Source organism: Phyllobates terribilis, unplaced genomic scaffold, assembly GCF_046119375.1.
Source record: "Phyllobates terribilis strain yellow unplaced genomic scaffold, ASM4611937v1 Scaffold_1__5_contigs__length_1240528914, whole genome shotgun sequence".
Taxonomy (NCBI): domain Eukaryota; kingdom Metazoa; phylum Chordata; class Amphibia; order Anura; family Dendrobatidae; genus Phyllobates; species Phyllobates terribilis.
Genome location: NW_027362761.1, coordinates 809,200,985 through 809,221,653, shown reverse-complemented (window position 1 = coordinate 809,221,653; position 20,669 = coordinate 809,200,985). Strand labels below are relative to the sequence as shown.

The 20,669-nt window shown below is 43.6% G+C and overlaps 1 protein-coding gene across 1 annotated transcript in view; it reads right to left on the bottom strand.

The window, feature by feature from the left end:
- Positions 1-20,412, bottom strand: part of ARHGAP24 (Rho GTPase activating protein 24) — a 1,313,999-nt gene extending 1,293,587 nt beyond the window's left edge. Inside the window, exon 1 of the mRNA XM_073637122.1 lies at positions 20,230-20,412. Coding sequence (XP_073493223.1) covers positions 20,230-20,314 — 85 coding nt within the window. The 5' untranslated portion in view covers positions 20,315-20,412. The remainder of the gene's footprint in view (positions 1-20,229) is intronic.
- Positions 20,413-20,669: the final 257 nt, after the last annotated feature.

Here is a 20,669-nt window from a genome sequence, read left to right as displayed (position 1 = left end):
CCCGCCATCTTCTGCTGTCTTCCCGCCATCCGCAGCTGCTTCCCGCCTTCGGACGCCATCTTCAGGACGCCGCACGGGAAGAAGAGGGGCGTGGACGCCGAAAGCGCGCGAGACCCAAAGCTCCGCCCCACGCACTGACGCTGCACAAGGTCCTGGAAGGGAGGAAGAGCGACGCTGACGTCATCAGAGCGAGACACCAGGTCCTCGACCCCGACGATTGACTGCGGAGCCGCGGCCTACGGAAGAAGAGCATCGCAAGGTAGGCCACGGTCCACTAGGGGGGAAGGAGAATGTCGGACACCGAGGGGAGCTCCACCGCCACACCGGCCGCCAGCGCAACCGCTGCAGCGGTCATGCCATTCACCATGCCCTATATCCTGGGGGCAACCTGGCTACCCCAGTACTCAGGGGAGTCACATACCCTGAGCGACTTTAGGGAAAGACTTGATAGCCTCTTCCAGGTATACCCCCTCACAGAAGAGCAAAAAGTGAGCATTCTGGTGGCCCAGTTAATCGGGGCAGCCCAAAGGGAGGTAAAGTCCTGGTCACCTGGGAAGAAGAGGACTGTCAGAGAAATACTAGCCCGGCTGAAAGACACATTTGATACCCGAACCTCAGCCGAAATAAAGCTCAGATTTTACAGGTGCAAACAACGGGCACATGAAAGTATAAGAGACTATGCTCTAAACCTACAAGAGGCCCTGAGAGCCATTAAGCAGGCAGACCCTGATAGCGTGGGAAATGAAGACAAGCTGTTGACCGAACAATTTATTGAGGGTCTACTGTGCAATGCCCACCGAACCCAGTTGCGGGCAATGGCCTTACAGGACCCTGACCTGGACTTTGCACAGTTCAAGGACAGAGCCATCCAGGTGCTCCGAGAACCGGCACCAGGTGGCGCTGTGACACACAGGCGCCCTGCTATCACTTATCACCAGGACAAGGCGCCCTTGTCTGCAGGGCCTGTGGGAGCTGATGCGCAGGCTTTGAACAATAACCCGAACAGACCTGCACCATCAGGTCCAAGAGCTGACTAAGAGCGTTGCCGCGCTAACCAGAACTGTGCAGTCTTTACAGGTCTCCTCTCCAGGAAAGGTCCAGCTGGCATCCGGACCGGAGGACGTCCCGTGGCGCCGACTGAGGAGGACCCCACCGGCCAGAGGGAGACCCAGCGACAGATACAACGAGGACGGACGACCCATCTGCCGCCGCTGCAATCAACCCGGACATATGGCAAGGTACTGTCATTTAAACGGGCACAACCTGGGGTAGAGGACCAACCCCCAGGCCTAAGATCATCAGGCCCATCGAACTGGCGTGACAAGTACGTAGGGGGACGTCCGGTCTTGCCTGTGGTACTGGACGGCATTCCTATGAGTGCCCTACTGGACACCGGGTCACAGGTCACCACCATCCCGTACGTGCTCTTCAAGCGGTACTGGAATGACTCGGACATAACCCGCTACCCAGATGACGACCTGAGCATTATCGCCAGCAATGGTCAGCCCGTGCCACAGATAGGATTTAAAGAAGTGACCATCAAGGTTGGTAAAGTTGAACTGCCGGCACAAGGACTGATCATTGTGGACATTGACCGTCGCGAGAATCACCCAAAAATAACCCTAGGTACTAACGTAATTGAAAACTGTCTTGCAGAGGTGATTCTTATTTTGCAGCAGGTTGCCAAGAACGCCAGTTCCAGCCAGCAGCATGTGCTCCAAAAAGAGATCCGGGCACTGATGAAGCGGCAACAAGTGGAACTATCTGGTGGTGAGATAGGTAGCGTGAGAATGTGTGACCCGTTCCCTATTGCCATGCCCCAAAAAAAGTGAGATGATGATTTGGTGCCGGGCAGCTATTGGTCTGAGAGGTAGAGACTACCAAGCAATGGTAGAACCCATCTACTCAGACAGTAGGCCCACCATTTTGACAGCACAGGGGGTGGTCGAAGTACGCCATGGGAGGGTGCCCGTCTGCATCATAAATATCGGGGAGAGAGAAGTATACCTGCCCCGGTATGCCACGCTAGCCAAATTGTTCACCATCAACCAGAACTCTGTACAGGCCGTGGAACCGTTGCCTCCATCTCAACCAGAGGAAGGTAACGGCTCTAAGAAACCAATGGAGGACTGGTGTCAGCAACTGCATTTGGGTACTGACTCCACTCCCTGACACCAAAAACAGGGAGTCTACCGGGTGGTTCAAGAGTACGAGAGAGTATTTAGTAAACACCCGCTAGACTTCGGGCGAGTAAAGGGGGTAGAACATCACATCCCCACGGGAGACCACCCTCCTATAAAGGAGAGATACCGACCCGTACCCCCTGCATACTATCAACACGCCAAGGGGATGCTAAAAGACATGAAGGAGGCTGGGGTAATTAGGGCCAGCTGTAGCCCCTGGGCAGCTCCACTAGTCTTAGTGAAAAAGAAAGACAACACCATGAGAATGTGTGTAGACTACAGGAAGGTCAACCGTATCACACACAAAGATGGGTATCCGTTACCAAGGATAGAAGAGTCCTTAGCTGCATTAAAATCTGCTAACTTCTTCTCTACTTTGGATCTCACTAGCGGGTACTGGCAGGTTCCTGTAGCAGAGGCGGACAGGGAGAAAACTGCATTCACCACCCCGATGGGACTCAGCGAATTTAACTGTATGCCGTTCAGGCTCTGCAACGCACCAGGAACCTTCCAACGGTTGATGGAATGCTGTCTGGGACACCGGAACTTCGAGACGGTCCTATTATACCTGGACGACGTCATCGTCTATTCCAAGACCTATGAGGACCATCTGGAACACCTGGCAGAAGTGTTTGAAGCCCTGGCAAACTATGGCCTAAAGGTAAAACCCTCGAAGTGTCATCTACTGAAGCCAAAGGTACAGTACCTGGGACACGTGGTGAGTGCTGACGGAGTAGCCCCCGACCCTGACAAGATCACCGTGATTAAGGACTGGCCAAGACCATCCAGCATAAAGGAAGTGCGGCAGTTCCTCGGGTTGGTAGGCTACTACCGAAGATTCATTCCCGGTTTTACCAAGAAGGCAGCTCCTATGCAGGACCTCCTGATAGGCCAGTCCAGGAAGGCCAAAAACCAGAAGCAACCCTTCAAATGGGAAAAGCTGGAAGAGGAGTCCTTCCGCCAGCTGAAGATGGCCCTCACGGGGGATGAAATCCTGGCGTACCCTGATTACAGCCAGCCCTTTATCCTCCACACGGACGCAAGCAACATCGGGCTGGGGGCCGTACTGTCCCAGATCCAGCAGGGGAGAGAACGGGTAATTGCTTACGCCAGCCGAAAACTGCGACCCACGGAAAGAAACCCTGAGAATTACAGCTCGTTCAAGCTAGAGTTCCTGGCAGTGGTGTGGGCAGTAACCGAACGTTTCAAGCATTACCTTGCCTCTTCCAGGTTCACCGTGTACACGGACAACAACCCGTTGACACACCTGGACACTGCAAGACTGGGTGCCCTGGAGCAGAGATGGATGGCCCGCCTGCCCAATTATGAGTTCACAATCAAATACCGGGCAGGACGCTCCAATACCAACGCGGACGCCCTGTCCAGGATGCCAAACCTACCGGACGAAGGGGAGGATCCAGAAGAATTGGAAGAGATCGAACTCCCTGCGTTTCACCGTCATGGGATTACCCAGTATTCCCACCGTGTGAGAGGCCAGCGATCTGCTACGTTCAACCCCTTACCCCACTACAACTGGGCGGAGACGCAAGACAGTGACCCCGCAGTCCATCTGGTGAAGTAGATGCTGACCCAGGCTGACGCCCGCCTGGACCCAGACGCTCCGGAAGAGACCAAGCAACTGTGGACGGAGAAGAGCAGACTGTTTCTCTACAAGGAGAAGTTATGTCGCAGAATGGTCAATTCCCGGACACATGAACTGATCTGGCAGGTTGTGGTACCGAGGCGGGACGCAGCTATGGTGCTGGAGGCCTACCACAATGGGGCAGGGCACTTCGGATGGAAGAAGCTGGAGTTCCTGCTGCGTGAACGGTTCTACTGGATAGGCATGAGAGGAGCCATTGAGAGGTGGTGTAGAGACTGTGACCCGTGCAATCTAAGAAGAAGGGACCGTGCCAGCCAGAGGACTCCCCTGCAGCCCATCATCACCAGGCAGCCGCTGGAACTGGTCGCTCTGGACCATGTTAAACTGGCTCCAAGCAGAAGCGGGTATGTCTACACCCTAACCATCGTGGATCACTACTCCCGGTTCCTGGTGGTGGTCCCTGTCAAAGACCTGACGGCTCAGACAGCTGCCAGAGCCTTCCAGCTGCACTTCTGCCGCCCACAAGGGTACCCGGACCAAGTGCTGACGGACCAAGGACCAGCCTTCGAAACGGAAGTCTTCCAGGAGTTCTGCAACCTGTATGGCTGCAAGAAGATAAGAACAACGCCCTATCACCCCCAAACCAATGGACTCTGCGAGAAGATGAACCAGGTGGTGATAGATCTGCTAAAAACATTGCCCCTGGAAGAACGCAGTCTGTGGCCTGAGAAACTGCCCGATCTGGTGGACCTGTATAACCACATCCCGGTAGGTTCCACCAACTGTACCCCGGCTTACCTAATGCGAGCAAGACCTGGTAAGCAGCCTGTTGACCTGGATATGGGAGTCCTGATACCCGAGGACACCTCGCCAGAAGCAGACTGGGATACAGAACGGCAGCAGCAGTACCGGAAAGAACAGGAGAGCGTCGAGCGAAGTCTCTGTCAATCAAGGGAAAGGCAGGAGAGGACTTATAACCAACATGCTCCCGCTGTTCCCCTGGTACCTGGAGAGCAGGTCTTGAAAAGAAAAAGGCGGCTCCATAAGTTGGACGACCAGTGGGAAAAGGACCCGTACACCGTACTGCCCTCAAGCCACAATAATCCAAAGGTGTACGTCATCAGCAAGGATGGAGGAGAGACCACAGCCACTGTCTCCAGAGACCACCTGAAAAAGTGCCCCGAGAAGTTGCAAAGCACGGATGAAGATCAGGAAGACCCTCAACCCGTAGAGGAAAAGGAGGAAATGATCAGCACCGTACTCGGAGACTTTCCCCGGTCCTGGACACAAGTAAACAACGCTATCGTGGTGCCTGTCCTCACCTTTCTCCAGCCAGCCCCTCAAGTGCCTACAGAAGACCAGGTAGAGCTGGAAGAGCAGCCGGCCCAGGAGGCAGAAGAGTCCACACCAGCAGCGCAGGAGGATCAACCCTCTGCTAGTAGTGAGCCTGCCGTGCCCCTAGTGAGCCAAAGAGTGCGCAGACAGCTGCCCAGCTTGCCAATAACACCTCCTACACCCTGTAGTGCAGGACCAGTTAGTGAGCTCCGTAGGTCCACTAGAGTCACTAGAGGTCAGATGCTGGAAAATCTAAACTAATGCACTGTGAATTTATCTGTTTAACTGTTTATGGTTTATGTGTGTTGCCTGTTATTAATTATGTTTCTCAGTTACCCTGCAGATTTCTTTGGACTAACAGGTTATGGACGCTGGATAACCGGAACAATTTTGTAGATAGTTGCACCTTGGTGCCTCTTGCGAAGACGGCCGCGGAAGAGAAAACCTGTCTGGCGTGGCCTCCTTGCGGCCCAAAGTAGCTAGCTCCAGCCTTGCAGCCACGCCCAAGGCCAACGCAAGGGGTTTGCTTTGGACAGGTCCCCTACTTCGCTTAAAGCTTCACCTTGGGTGACATGGACACCCTCTAGTTTCACAAACTTCACCTTGGGTGATATGGACACCCGGTTACAGACAAGCCATGACCTTTAAAGAACTAAAGCTTCTTGTAAATATGTTATTGTATTATTGTTATACCCTGTATTTATGTTTCTTTAAAAATGTGTTTAGTCCCGGAGTACTAAAATTTACTAGGGGGGAATGTGGCACCCCAGGGGTCTGGTTGCCACAGTAATAGAAATATTATGTCTGAGAGAAAGTGGGAGGTTTCTCTGGTCAGGAGCCCTAAGCATGCAACACGGCCCACCCAGACCTGGGAGGGGAGGAATCTGCCCTTATAAACTGGGTCTGGGGCGGAATTAAGACAGACAGAGCCTGCAGAACAAGCAGAGCAGTCAAAGCCTAGAGTGAAGTCCCAGACAGAGACGCAGTCAGGTCTGGAGGACAGCAGACACAGGGAAAGTGACAACAGGAGCTCTGTAGGAGCAGGAGCGAGTGCCAGAGGCTGGAAGCTAGAAAGCTCGCCTTGGCTGAAGACACTAAACCCGGACACGGAGTCCGAGGCTGTGGGGACATCCAGGTCCAGCAGCAGAATCCAACCAGCAGGGGATTCCATGTCCATGCATCAGGACAGTAGTCTCTGGCCGTGGACAGGAACTATGCAAATTTCCTTACCCTCTGGCTCAGCTTATGATTAGCTGGGTTGGCAGATGTGATTTGTGTGGCATGAGGCACACAGGTGAAGTCTTGCCATCCCAGCTAATCATAAGCTGAGACTAGAATCCCAGAGAGTAAGGAAATTTGCATAGCTTTTATCCACAGCCTTGACTGAAACTGAATATAACAACCAAAAGTCACAAAACTTTTAGAAAAATGGCATTTTCCAAACTTTTCAATTTTTCTTTTACACCATAAAAGTGTAATACAGATCTCTGTTTATTCACCATTTTTTGGATAAGGGTTCCTTCATGCATCAGTTTTTCACATACGAGTGCTATCCATGCGTCACCCTCATATTGAGCATTGAAACATGGCTTCATCACATCTTGGAAAGGGAACAAGAGCTAGCATTCTAAACACTCCACCTGACCCCTGTTCATCTATGACTCCCTGCTGTGAATAGGTAATTGAAGTAGCTTATCTGATGGAGAGCAGACATGAAGTCCAGATACGGAGGCTGGGAGGAGACAATTTCCTTTCCTGGGTAATTAAGTTTCCACTCTTTAAAGCAACACTGGGCCAAGGATGTCAGACATTCTAACACTAGTGTCCTGTTATGAATATTGTTTTTTTTTTGTGACAGGCATAGGTCCTATAGTTATGGGAGGCATTTTCTGCATCGTGACAAAGTGGCGAATGTAACGCATTTACTTACATAACTGTGCGGTGTGCGCATCAGCCCGGAATTAATATCGAACCGATAGATACATTGTATATGCAATGTTTCCTATCTAATGAAAACTAAAATCATGATAGGTAATATGGCATTAATATCTCCCACCTAGGACCTCCAGGGATTCAGATATCCTGAAGGTTGGAGATCTCCTAATTTTTTGTGGACCTGATTGCATCCCATTGACCAGCCCCATCTAAGATCACCAAGGGGAGGTATGTGGAAGAGACCCTTATTCGGTAAAATCAGATTTTAAATTATTGTCATTGTTCAGTACTGGAACACACAACATGCTGTACTTCTGTACTGTTTCCAAAACGAAGAGCACCACTTCACAAAGACCGGCGACATTCCTGTGACATTAGATGTCACAGCAGCTAGTCTCCACCCACCATCTTAGAGAAAACTGGAAATTAGAGGCAGAGCCTACATAGGGAAAAACTCGCATAAAACTGTAAGATAAATTAAATAATGGCTAAAAATAGTGTTAATCTTACTATACAGACACAATAGACTATTCGGAAAAGTTACCTGAAATGATAGGTACAATTTAACGCTATAGCTATGCAATGTAAAGTAGTGAGCTTTGTATCCCCTTAAAGATATATTATGAAAAAAGTAAATACATCAATAGAACACTTTCTCTGTGATTAATATAAATAAGTGCCTGAATGAAAATTTTTTCAAACTTTGTTCCTTAATTATTTTATTTCTACCCTCTATATTAAATTTGATTTGTTTTTCAAAATCACATTTTGCAGACTCTTAAGATTGGAAGGATAATATAGTATCTGATTTTGTAACAATCCAATCATCTCTTTTCTCAGTCTCGTTATATTCTCATATTCAAAGATCTGCTCATAAAACATAATTGTTGCAGCTAGTGTAATTAATCTCTTAAAATAGCACTTTCAATCAAAGTTCCTCCTCCAGTACTTACAGAAGCCATTTAAATACTGCAACTAATACACTTGTACTGTATAATAGAGGCTATTATTCTGTATTTTAATCCTAGGAAGCATAAGACCATTGCCATTTTAAAACATGACTATGGCCAAATATAAAGCGATAAGTTCAGTATGTCTTCGGAATGAATGCAAAGTGCATAAATTTACCAAGATAAAGACTGATTACTGGTGGTAAACTAGGCTGCATCTCTCAGACATGTTGCCTAATGTTTAAAGGTGTTTATGGAACAGCTTGGATTCTTTTTGTAGGTTACTATACACTAAATATTCTGAAAGAAATTATATCCAATCATACCACAAAGATTTCTTTAAAAGAAAATTTAATGACTTATTGTAAGTGAAAAGCAAAGGACCGTAAGCAGGAAAGCAAAGTGGACAGCAGAGTTAGCAAGAGAGCAAGAGCTGTGATGAGCTATTTCTAGGAACAGTAGAAAGGATGTGAAAGACTTGGTGCTCTATATGTCATTGACACAACCAAGGTCTCTACTTGAGATGATCGAATCTTTTGAAATTTTAATTAGCCAGGTCCGACCACTTTTTCCAAAAACATTAATTCACAGTGTAGTTCAATGCTGTAAACCCTCTAATTTCCCCAAAAAAGACATGTGAGGTCTCCAAAGACTGTAGAAAACCCATTTTGAGAGCTCTTTAATGCAATTAAATCTCCCGGCCAATAATGATGATGTAACAACAAGCCAGGTAAAACATTTTCCAAATGAGACAACAGACCGCAGAATAGTTGTGGGGTGTATAGTTGTCAAATTGGACTAGTAAAATAGGTATGCAAAAATAAAATGTGTGTATATACATATATTTTTTTAAGGCAATATTCTAAGCACCCTACCTCCTTACCAAGAAGCCATAGCCAAGGATGCTACATTGATAGGTAGGTATATGCTCGGAAAGTCATCTATGGCACAAGCCTGCAATATTTTTTGGAGGGTGTATGGTTGCTAAAATTGACTGGTAAAATAGGTATACCAAAAGTAAAATATGTGTAAAAAATTTTAAATATATATTTTTTAATTTTACATAATATTCTAAGTCCCTGCCCTATAAAAAGCCTTAACTAAGAACGCCACATTGGTAGATATGTGCACACATGGAAAGTAAACTGTGGCATCAGCCTGCAGTATTTTTATGAGAGGTGTGGTTGCTAGTAGATACAAATAGACTAGTAAGACAGGTATGCCCAAAGTAAATTGTGGCCATAATTTTTGTCTAAATATTTTTGTTATTTTATACAATATTCTAACCCTCCCTTGACAAAACTTAATACCATGTTTGCTACAATGGTAGGTAAACGCACAAAACGGAATATGAGGTACCAGCTTGCAGTATTGCTGTTGGGTGTACGGTTGCTAATTTGGATTAGTAAAAAAGGTATGCAAAAAGCAAAATGTGTTCTTTATTTTTAATAAATAAAAAAAAATACACCCCTTTCACAAAAAGAACTTGCCAAGAAAGGCTTGGCAGATAAATATCCCGAAAGGCCTACAATAGGCTACTGTATATTTGTGGCATGTACGGTTGCAATATTGGACATTTACAACAAGTGTGCAAAAAAAATGAAACTTTTTTTTAAAAACACACAGACTTTGTGTGTGTGATAGACACTTGCATTTAAATTTCTGGAATGTTGAAATTCTACTTTTTTTCTTAAAAAAAAAACCTTTATAAGTAAAAAAAATGTAGAACAAATGCAAAAATGAATATCACTTATTGCTTGTCCATTTCAAAAACCATGAAGCACACTTTCTCAGACAGATAAGCCTGAGTTTCAGCATTTTTCTTCTACAGGAAAACTAGGACTGAGGGGACTGAAACTGTCATCCTTATTTGTGGTACCTCAAAAATGAAGAAAAAAAATAGTTTAATTAATGCGCTGTACGGCAGTATAACACGGATCAGTCAACTCACAGTCACACAGAATCTGCCAGACCAGCACTCCCCTATGACTTGAATCTGTATGTTATTATTCATAGGCCACATTCTCACGTTCAGTATTTTGTCAGTATTTTACATGAGTAAGCCCTGCAGTGAGTGATAAATGCAGAAGTGGTGACGTGTTTCTATTATACTTTTCCTCTGATTGTTCCACTTCTGGTTTTGGCTTACAATTACTGATGTAAAATTCTGACTAAATACTGAACGTGTGAACATGGCCATAGACTGAGACAACCACACGCTTTTTCTATGTTCTTCAGTGCTGCATTAGTACATAACATTCTGATTTAGGCCTTTCTAAACCTAGCTGTAGTAATCATTTGTGCGCCCTATCCCTAGACCAGTGATGGCGAACCTATGGCACTCTGAGCCCTGTCTGTTGGCACGTGCTATCGCCCTAACACTATAGCCTTTTCTGGGAGCCAACCGTTCTCTGAGTCAGCTGTCAAGCTGACAGCCGGCTCAGAGAAGGTGAAGCGCATTGGCTCCCAGCAATCAATTGCACTCACGTCTTTCAGATGCGAGTACAATTGAAGCCCTGACCGCTGGGTCAGGGTGACATCAGCACCATGATCAGGTCATGTGATCACACTGTTGATGTCACTCGCCAGGTCTTGTAGTCTTTTGGGAGCGCTGCTTTATAAGGCATGGCAGGAGCAGGAGCTACAATTCCCAAGAGCCTGCGGTTAGCCATCTATCTATCCTGGAGCTTTGCCGTAGCGCTGCTGTGAATGGGATTCTGCTACGTGACTGCAATTGAGTCCATAATCAGTGGGATACTCAGTCTAAATTAAAACTGCTCACATTGCCCAGAGCATCCAATCACAGTACAGTTTTCATATTATCAGTGCAGTTTGAAAAATGAAAGCTGCACTGTGATTGGTTGCTATAGGCAACAAAAGCAATGAGGCACATTTCCTAATGTTGTCTATGGCCAGTTTCAGATATTGACTTTCAAAGTCTGTGTTCAGATTGCGAAGTCCAGAATGACGGCAGGTCTCTTGACCCAAACTCAACCTCCTCATAGACATGCATAAGGGTGTTGAATCAGGCCGGGAGATCTGCAGCTGGTCCGGACATCATAGACAGATGTCTAAAACCAGCATAAAGCCACATTCACATGTTCAGTATTTGGTCAGTTTTTTACCTCAGTAATTGTAAGCTAAAATCGAAAGTGGAACAGTCAGACGTGCATCAGTTCTGCATTTTTCACCCACTCCTGGTTTTGGCTTGCAAATACTGAGGTAAAATACTGACTAAATACTGAACGAGTGAGTGTGGCCTAAGGGTATATACGCACAAGGTCTTTTACTGGTAGATTGCACATCAAAATCTGGAGAGCAAAGGAGTGGAGAGGACACAGTTTGGTTTAGCTAGGAAGGGTTGGGTGCAGACACAGTATGTGGAGCGGGGTGGGAAGCATGTATGGGTTGGTGCGGACACAGTATGAGGAGCGAGGGGGGAGGGAAAAATTTCAGGGCACAATATGGAGACTGATGGAAGGGATGGGTGCGGACACAGTATGGGGAGGAAGAAATTTGAGGACACAGTATGTAAAGCAAGGGAGGGTATGGATGCAGAAACAGTATGGGGAGCAAGAAGGGGTGGGTGCTGACACAGTATGAGGAGCAAGTGAGCACTGACCGCTAAAACTTCATGTGACTGGAACAAAACATCATCAGATGTGCTTCTGCTGACGCCCTGTAACAGGCCTAGTAGTCAAGTGGCCAAATAATGAGATATTATTGCTCCCTGGCTAGCCGGAGACCACCAGATTGACTTGCCCTGGAGACAAGGAGCCAGCATACAGTGCCTTCTGAAGAGTACCCATAACACAGTGCCTTCCTGAGAGCACCCATAACACAGTGCTTTCCGAACAGTACCTATGAAAGTTGTTTGTATCATTGAAAGTTCTACTATTCTGTTATTATGTTTTTCATTTAAGACAAAAAAAAAGATGTTAATATATAAGTTGTTTTTCTAAACTAAAACCTCAGTATTCAAGTTAAATTGCCATGTTGGCACTTAGAGAAAACTAAATGGGTTTTGCGTTGCAGTTTGGGTAGGTGGTCTCTAAAAGGTTTGCCATCACTGCCCTAGACTATAAAACCCTAAAGAGGCCATTGCTTACCTTGCCCTCCTCTTTTATAGTGCCTGTGATAGTCCCCCCTCTGTTTGGCTGAGCAAGATCATGTGACCTGCAAATATCTTGAACTTTGAATCAAATGTAATTTGCTGTGGATGGATTCCATCGTCCCTAGTCTCTACTATATTATGTAGAGCAAGGAGTGTGGTAAGAAGAATTTCTCAGCAATGAGTGAGATTTGCTCAGCTAAATACAGCTGAATTCTTTCCTGTCTCATGCGAAGAAGCACAGTACAATAGTGGCACCAAATTTATAATGTGTCTTAAACAATTTTAGCACCTTCTATGAAAAATATCTGGAAGAAATCTGGTTGTTAAAATAACAGCTGCTTCACAGAAGAGAAGTAGGACCCCAATTTATGAGGCTATGAGGTATGAGTATATGTCTCTGCCTTTAGGACTGAATATTTAACCTTGACAGTAAGAACAAATTTGTCCATGTCTGTAGGGGTGTACATTAACATTGTGATTAAGTGTTCCTCTTCTACACTTTAATTTTCCTTCTTGTATTGCAAGAAGGAAACAAGCAGGTAGGTAGCAACGATCTGCCTGTTCATTCTCCGGCCCATAGTGAAACAATGTAATTACTATTATGATAGTCCTCGATAATCCCTTTAAGGAAAAAGACAAAGGGTATAAATAAGTATATGAACGTTTACTCCAGTGCAGATTTTTCACCTTCCTAGTCAATTGAAATTGTGGATCTACCCCTCTTTCAACATTACACTCATACTTATCATCATGTACAAAGGTAAATATTGAGCCAAAATGCAAAAAAATGTATTACTATGTGTGGAAACCATGTGTCCTTTTCACTTTCACATGATCAAGTTTATAATTGAGGATTTTATGGAAAATTGCTAAAATAAATTAATATAGTGATTGGCTTCAGCGGTCACAAATAAAATGTGATGCCGAACCGCTACTTTAAAGTAAAATATGAAATATTACAGTCTTCACATTGATCGGTGAGCCTCATGGAAGTCTGACATCTGTTCTGTAGAGATCACTTTTTCAGTAGTCATGTCATTATCATCACACAGAAATACAAAACAGGTCATATGTCAGTTGTAAAGCCGGAGGTAGATAACATTACATCCAACATTAGCAATATCTGATGATCACCCTGCACTTCCTCCCATTTCCTACACATTCACCTTTGCATACATCACAGGGCATGCTCACAAAAATCTCCAAATTACTGCCCACATCTTAGAGCAGCAGCTCGGGCAAACTGACAGTCCTAGTAATTATGTAAATGAAACCATAAATAAAAAATCTGAGAAAAAAATGCATCATTTTAATTTGAAAAATATAGGCGATACATTAACTTTTAATTAAAGGTAATTTGCTCTCATACATATTTGCTATCAACACAAATATTGTATTTTGTTGGCCAACATAAATATAATGAGATTGCAGATTCAAATACTAAGAACACCACATGCTACGGTATTTTTATTTTTTCATTTATGTATATTCTATATGAACTTACCAGCACTCTTGTTTAAAAGCTTGAAAAACACAAATTAGAAAACAATATAATGTATATACACTGCTCAAAAAAATAAAGGGAACACTCAAATAACACATCCTAGATCTGAATAAATGAAATCTTCTCATTGAATACTTTGTTCTGTACAAAGTTGAATGTGCTGACAACAAAATCACACAAAAATCATCAATGGAAATCAAATTTATTAACCAATGGAGGCCTGGAGTTGGAGTCACCCCCAAAATTAAAGTGGAAAAACACACTACAGGCTGATCCAACTTTGGTGTAATGTCCATAAAACAAGTCAAAATGAGGCTCAGTATTGTGTGTGGCCTCCACGTGCCTGTATGACCTCCCTACAACGCCTGAGCATGCTCCTGATGAGGTTGCGGATGGTCTCCTGTGGGATCTCCTCCCAGTCCTGGACTAAAGCATCCGCCAACTCCTGGACAGTCTGTGGTGCAACTTGACGTTGATGGATGAAGCGAGACATGATGTCCCAGATGTTCTCAATCGGATTCAGGTCTGGGGAATGGGTGGGCCACTCCATAGCTTCAATGACTTCATCTTGCATGAACTGCTGACACACTCCAGCCACATAAGGTCTGGCATTGTCCTGCATTATGAGGAACCCGGGGCCAACCGCACCAGCATATGGTCTCACAAGGGGTCTGAGGATCTCATCTCGGTACCTAATGGCAGTCAGGCTACCTCTGGTGAGCACATGGAGGGCTGTGCGGCCCTCCAAAGAAATGCCACCCCACACCATTACTGACCCACTGATAAACCAGTCATGCTGAAGGATGTTGCAGGCAGCAGATCGCTCTCCACGGCATCTCCAGACTCTGTCACGTCTGTCACATGTGCTCAGTGTGAACCTGTTTTCATCTGTGAAGAGCACAGGGCGCCAGTGGCGACTTTGCCAATCCTGGTGTTCTGTGGCAAATGCCAAGCATCCTGCACGGTGTTGGGCTGTGAGCACAACCCCTATCTGTGGACGTCTGGCCCTCATACCACCCTCATGGAGTCGGTTTCTAACCGTTTGTGCATACACATGCACATTTGTGGCCTGCTGGAGGTCATTTTGCAGGGCTCTGGCAGTGCTCCTCCTGTTCCTCCTTGCACAAAGGCGGAGGTAGCGGTCCTGCTGCTGGGTTGTTGCCCTCCTACGGCCCCCTCCACGTCTCCTGGTGTACTGGCCTGTCTCCTGGTAGCGCCTCCAGCCTCTGGACACTACGCTGACAGACACAGCAAACCTTTTTGCCACAGCTCGCATTGATGTGCCATCCAGGATGAGCTGCACTACCTGAGCAATTTCTGTGGGTTGTAGAGTCCGTCTCATGCTACCACGAATGTGAAAGCACAACCAACATTCAAAAGTGACCAAAATATCAGCCAGAAAGGATTGGTACTGAGATGTGGTCTGTGGTCCCCACCTGCAGAACCACTCCTTTATTGAGGGTGTCTTGATAATTACCAATAATTTCCATCTATTATCTATTCCATTTGCACAACAGCATATGAAATTGATTGTCAATCAGTGTTACTTCCTAAGTGGACAGTTTGATTTCACAGAAGACTGACTTACTTGGAGTTATATTCTGCTGTTTAAGTGTTCCCTTTATTTTTTTGAGCAGTGTATATATAATGAATAAGACATACACCTCATTTATAAGGGCTCAGCTTTCAATATTAAAACTGTTCCAGTAAAAATAAAGCTACACTAATTGGTTGTTCAAGATAACAAACATAGTGTTTCTTGCAGTTTTGATAAATCTGCCTCATTAACTCTCTGGGGTACTTATCATTCAAGGCTCTCTAATTCTGCAATACTACAGATGTAATAGTCATGGTCGAAAGTGTTGGCACCCTTGAAATTGTTCCAGAAAATGAAGTATTTCTCCTAGAAAATTATTGCAATTGCACATGTTTTGCTATACACATATTGAATTCCTTTGTTTGTATTGGATCAACACAAAAAAATGAGAAAAATAGGCAAATTGGACATAACGTCACTCTAAAAGCCAAAAATGGGCTGGACAAAATTGTCCACCTTTCCAAAAATGTGGGTAAACAACTTTATTTCAAGCATGAACTGCCCTGAAAATTGTTGAAAAATATCAATTATCTCAAGGTTATAAGTCCATCTCCAGAGATCCTGATGTTCCTCTGTCCACGGTGTCCAATATAATCAAGAAGTTTACAACCCATGGCTCTGTAGCTAATCTCTCTGGCCGTGGGCAGCAGAGAAAATTTGATGAAAGGTTGCAATGCAGAATAGTCCTGATGATGGATAAGCAGCCCCAATTGAAATTCAAAAGAAATTCAAGCTGTCCTGCAGGCTCAGTGTGCATCAGTGTCAGCACAAACTATCCGTCGACATTTGAATTAAATGAAGTGTTATGGCGGGAGACCCAGGAGGACCCCACTGTGGACACGGAGACATAAAAAGCTAGATTGCAGTTTGCCAAAATGTGCATGTGTAAGCCAAAATCCTCCTGGGAAAGCATCTTGTGAACAGATGTGACCAAGATAGAGCTTTTTGGTAAAGCACATCATTCTACTGTTTACTGAAAATGGGATGAGGCCTACAAAGAAAAGAACACAATACCTGAAGTCAAATATGGTAGAGGTTCAAAGATATTTTGAGTTGTTTTGCTGCCTCTGGCACTGGGTGTCTTGACTTTGTACAATGCATCATGAAATCTGAAAATTACCAAAGGATTTTGGATTGCAATGTAGTGCCCAGTGTCAGAAAGCAGGGTTTATGTCCTAGGTCATGGGTCTTCCAGTAAGCAATGACCCCAAACATACTTCAAGAAGCACCCAGAAATGGGTGGAAACAAAACACTGGAGAGTTCTGAAGTGACCAGCAATGAGTCCGAAACTAAACCCAATTGAGCACCTTTGGAGAGATCTTAAAATTGCTGTTGGGAGAAGGCACCCTTCAAATATGAGAGACCTGGAGCAGTTTGCAAAAGAAGAGTGGTTCAAAATTCCAATTGAGAGTTGTAAGAAGCTTGTTGATGGTTATAGGAAGTGATAGAATGTAGTTATTTATTCCAAAGGGTGTGCAACCAAATATTAAGTTGAGGTTGCCATGTCTGTGCCATTTTTGGCGTTTAGTGTGAAATGATGCCCAATTTGCATTTTTTTTTTGTTTTTCTTGTGTTGTTCCAATACACACAAAGGAAATAAACATTTGTATAACAAACTGCAATATTTTTTGGGGAGAAAAACTTCATTTTCTGGAAAAATTTCAAGGGTACCAACACTTTCAGCCATGACTGTATAGTATAGTTCCTGTTGAACTCAGTGGGCTCTATATAAATCTGTATGCAGTAAGCCAAGTGTGATGATTTCAGGTGAACAGAATGCTATTCTTTGACTCTTAGTTCAGTGCCACACAGGCATTTACCACAGGCTCTGTTGTAGTGCCATGGTCCAGAGATGTAACTTGAAGCTCCAGTGCCCCATTGAAATACCAGCAACAGGATCACCCACCTACTGTAAGCCATTGTTAATACTGGTAGGTGCATTTTTTATTAACTCTTTAATGCCCCACGATGAAGATATGCATCATGGAACAGGTCAATGTGTATAGAGCAGGTTTAGGAGTTGAGCCCACCCCACATGAGGTAGATGCTGGCTGTGTTATAAAGCTCGCATGTGCCTCTAACAGTAGCGGCTGGAGCTAAGCTCTGGTCGTTACTATTTACCATTTAAATGTCGCTGTCAATTTCTGCCAGCAGCTTTAAATGGAGCTTTTATCCGCATCCTGACTGATAGATACTGATTGTTTACCATGGCTGCCATCTTGGTATTCCTGTAAAGTCCAGGAGACGGAGGAGAGGATGATTTACACTAAATACTGTAGTGTTGCAGGTTATAGAACAAGCAATCAAAAGATCACAGGTTGAAGTTGCCTAAGGAGACTAAAAAATAAAGTAAAAGGTTTAAAAAATATAAAAATGTGAATCACTCCCCTTTTCACTAGTTAAAAATAAAGAAAGTACGTAACATATTTAAAACTTCCACATGTGTAAAAGTTCCTCTTTAGAAGTCTACCAAAGTATAAAATTAATTAACCAGTATAGTAAACACTGTAACGAAAAAAAAAAAAATTGAAACATCGGAATTGCATTTGGTCACTACACTACTTAAAGAAAAGTATAATAAAAAGCAAACATCAAATGTACACCAAAGTGGTATCAACTTGCCAAGCAGAAAGCAATCGCCATTGACAGAAAAATAAAAAATGTTAGCGTTTTGGAAAAAAGCAACAGAAACCAAACATTTTTTTTACACATTTCTAAATAATTTTTTTACAATTTAAATGAAAAAACAAGTCTATGCAAGTTTGGTAATGCCATAATTAAAACGACCTAAATAATATTTCTAGGTAATTTTTACCATACAATGAATGCTGTAAAAACAAAACCCAAAATACATTGGCAGGATTGCTTTTGGAACTTTTTTTTTACTATTTTTCAGAACATTGGTAAAATGAATGGTATCACTTAAAACTACAACTCGTCCTGCAAAAAACAAGATCTCATGTGGCTATTTCGACAGAAAAAAAGTGAAAAAGTCATGCCTCTTGGGAGAAGGAAAGTTAAAAAATGAAAGCGCAAAAATGAGAAATTACTCAGTCCTTAGAGGGTTTAAGGGGCCTTTTGTCCCCCTCAGCCAACTGGACTTACTTGTGTTGTGATCTATCTCTTTGGTAGATATACCACTGAGAAAGTGGAAAGAACCTTTCCCCTTTCCCTTGTGTATTTATTGAAGTTCAGCTACGTGTAATTGTACTACATCAGTAAAGATTGTCCTCTCTAGACATGGCCAACATAGCAGTTGCAGTCATTATGTTTAATACTCTTGATTTGTAGTAACATTTAAAGTGTTGGCAACCTGCACAGGGCAACATGGTGGTTTACTGGTTAGCACTGCAGTCTTGCAGTGCTGGGGTCCTGGGTTCATATCCCCCCAAGAACAACATCTGCAAGGAGTTTGTGTGTTCTGCTGAAGTTTGCATGGGTTTCCTCAGATTTTCTCACACACTCCTAACTTATTGGGAATTTAGATTGTGAGTTGAGTCCCAATGTGGACAGTCATGTTCTTTGCAAAGCACAGTGAAATTAATGGTTCTATATAAGCAAGTGAAACAAAAATAAATTTTCAAAGTGATACATTCAAGTACGGTGTCTATGAAGTGTGTTGTGCAGTGACGTAACTTGAAGCTCATGGATCCCAATGCAAAAGGCTCCAACAGGGCCCACAATTATTGCAAGTATTTTTGCGTAAGCCAAATGGACTTTTTATGCCCTTTAGGCTCCAGGGCCCATATGCGATTACAACCCATGCACTTATTGTGGTTAAACCCTGGTATTGTGACCAACAAGTGCATTGTCACCACAAACCAAGCATGTCTCCCCAGCCATACAAATAAATTTTCCTCTACGAACCTTTACAGCACAATATTAACCAATCCCTGTTCCGTCTCTACCAAGTATCCACCAAAAGTTGAGAATTCAAAACCATCATTAAAAACAGTGATGTCCAACACTCCAGCAAATCAAGAATTTCTCAGAGCACATTTTCTAACAGTGGAATAATGACATAGTTATATTTTATTCTAATGTCAGACAAGCTGAGCGCCCGCTGCTTAACTTCTTTAAACAGTTACCATGGAAATGCATTTGCTGGATCTGATATCAGACCATGAGGTAACGGTAGAAACAGCGCTTACTTGCATCGACAATTAAAACCACATCTGCAAAGGAGTTTAATAAAACAACAACAAATTGTACAAATTGTGTATTTTGAAGAATTTATGGACAGAAACAGTCTAATTGGGTGAGTCGAGTTAGCAGTAAGAAAAAAATCCGTTTGCCTTCAACTTTTAATTAATTGCTATTATTAGACTTAAAATTAGAAAATCATAAAATAGACTAATAAATATGCAAACAGAAGGCATCTTAAGAAAACAGGGATAAATATTGTGCTTTCTACCTATTTACAGTATCAATGTATTGTCTATCTATCATCTGTCAACATCAATCTATTATCTACCTATCTATCTATCTATCTATCTATCTATCTATCTATCTATCTATCTATCTATCTATCATTCCCCACTCATTCTATCTATCTATGTACACCTATTCCACTATCAATAATATTTAACAATTCAATTATTGATTTCATGGTTAGAACAGCTATAAATGACCAAGGAAATGATCAATTAACACAATATTAAACAAAATCTATTCATTGTAGCAACAGTACACTGTATTTTCATACAAATTTTTTACCGAAAAAGACACCCAATGATATAAGACACCCATCGAGAAAAATGATAAAATTTGAATATTATAGTTGAATAATAGTTGACACGAAGTGCTAATTTAGTTGCTGTCAAAGCATCAGGAATACTCTTTGCCTAGTATGTCAAGCATTAGAGGGTCACATAGTGAAGAGAAGTGACAGCGAGTTTATCTTGTATTTCTAGCCATATGATAAAATCCCAGCCTAGGAACCACGACTTGCAATAACAAGGACGAGATAGAGCAACAAGCAAGGTATCCTTGTAACAGTGTACTTACTGATTCCTGTATGTGTCTGGCTGAATGCTGTAGCCACCAGCCCCGGGAGCAGAGTTTCTCTTAATGCTGATGGAAGAGTCATCATATTTCATTCATTTACCCCACCAAGTAGAAAATAATCGTAGTAACGGAGCGAGTGTCTGTGTAGAAAGTGTTGCTGCCAGTGAATAGTCATACACTTCAGAAACAACGATCTGTTAACTGCTTCTTTATAATGAAATGAATCTGCTGCTCTCCTTTCCTCACATTGGATGAAGACACAGTGATATTTCAAAACCGACCAACCAGAAAGCCCATATGCTTTCACCACGTAATTTACCTATTCAAGCATCTCACTAGGTAGCAGTTTGAAACACAGAAAAAGAACTGCTCGTCCCTGTGAACGACACAATATTCATAATCTTGACCATGTCGCAATATGCTAATAACAATTTTTATTT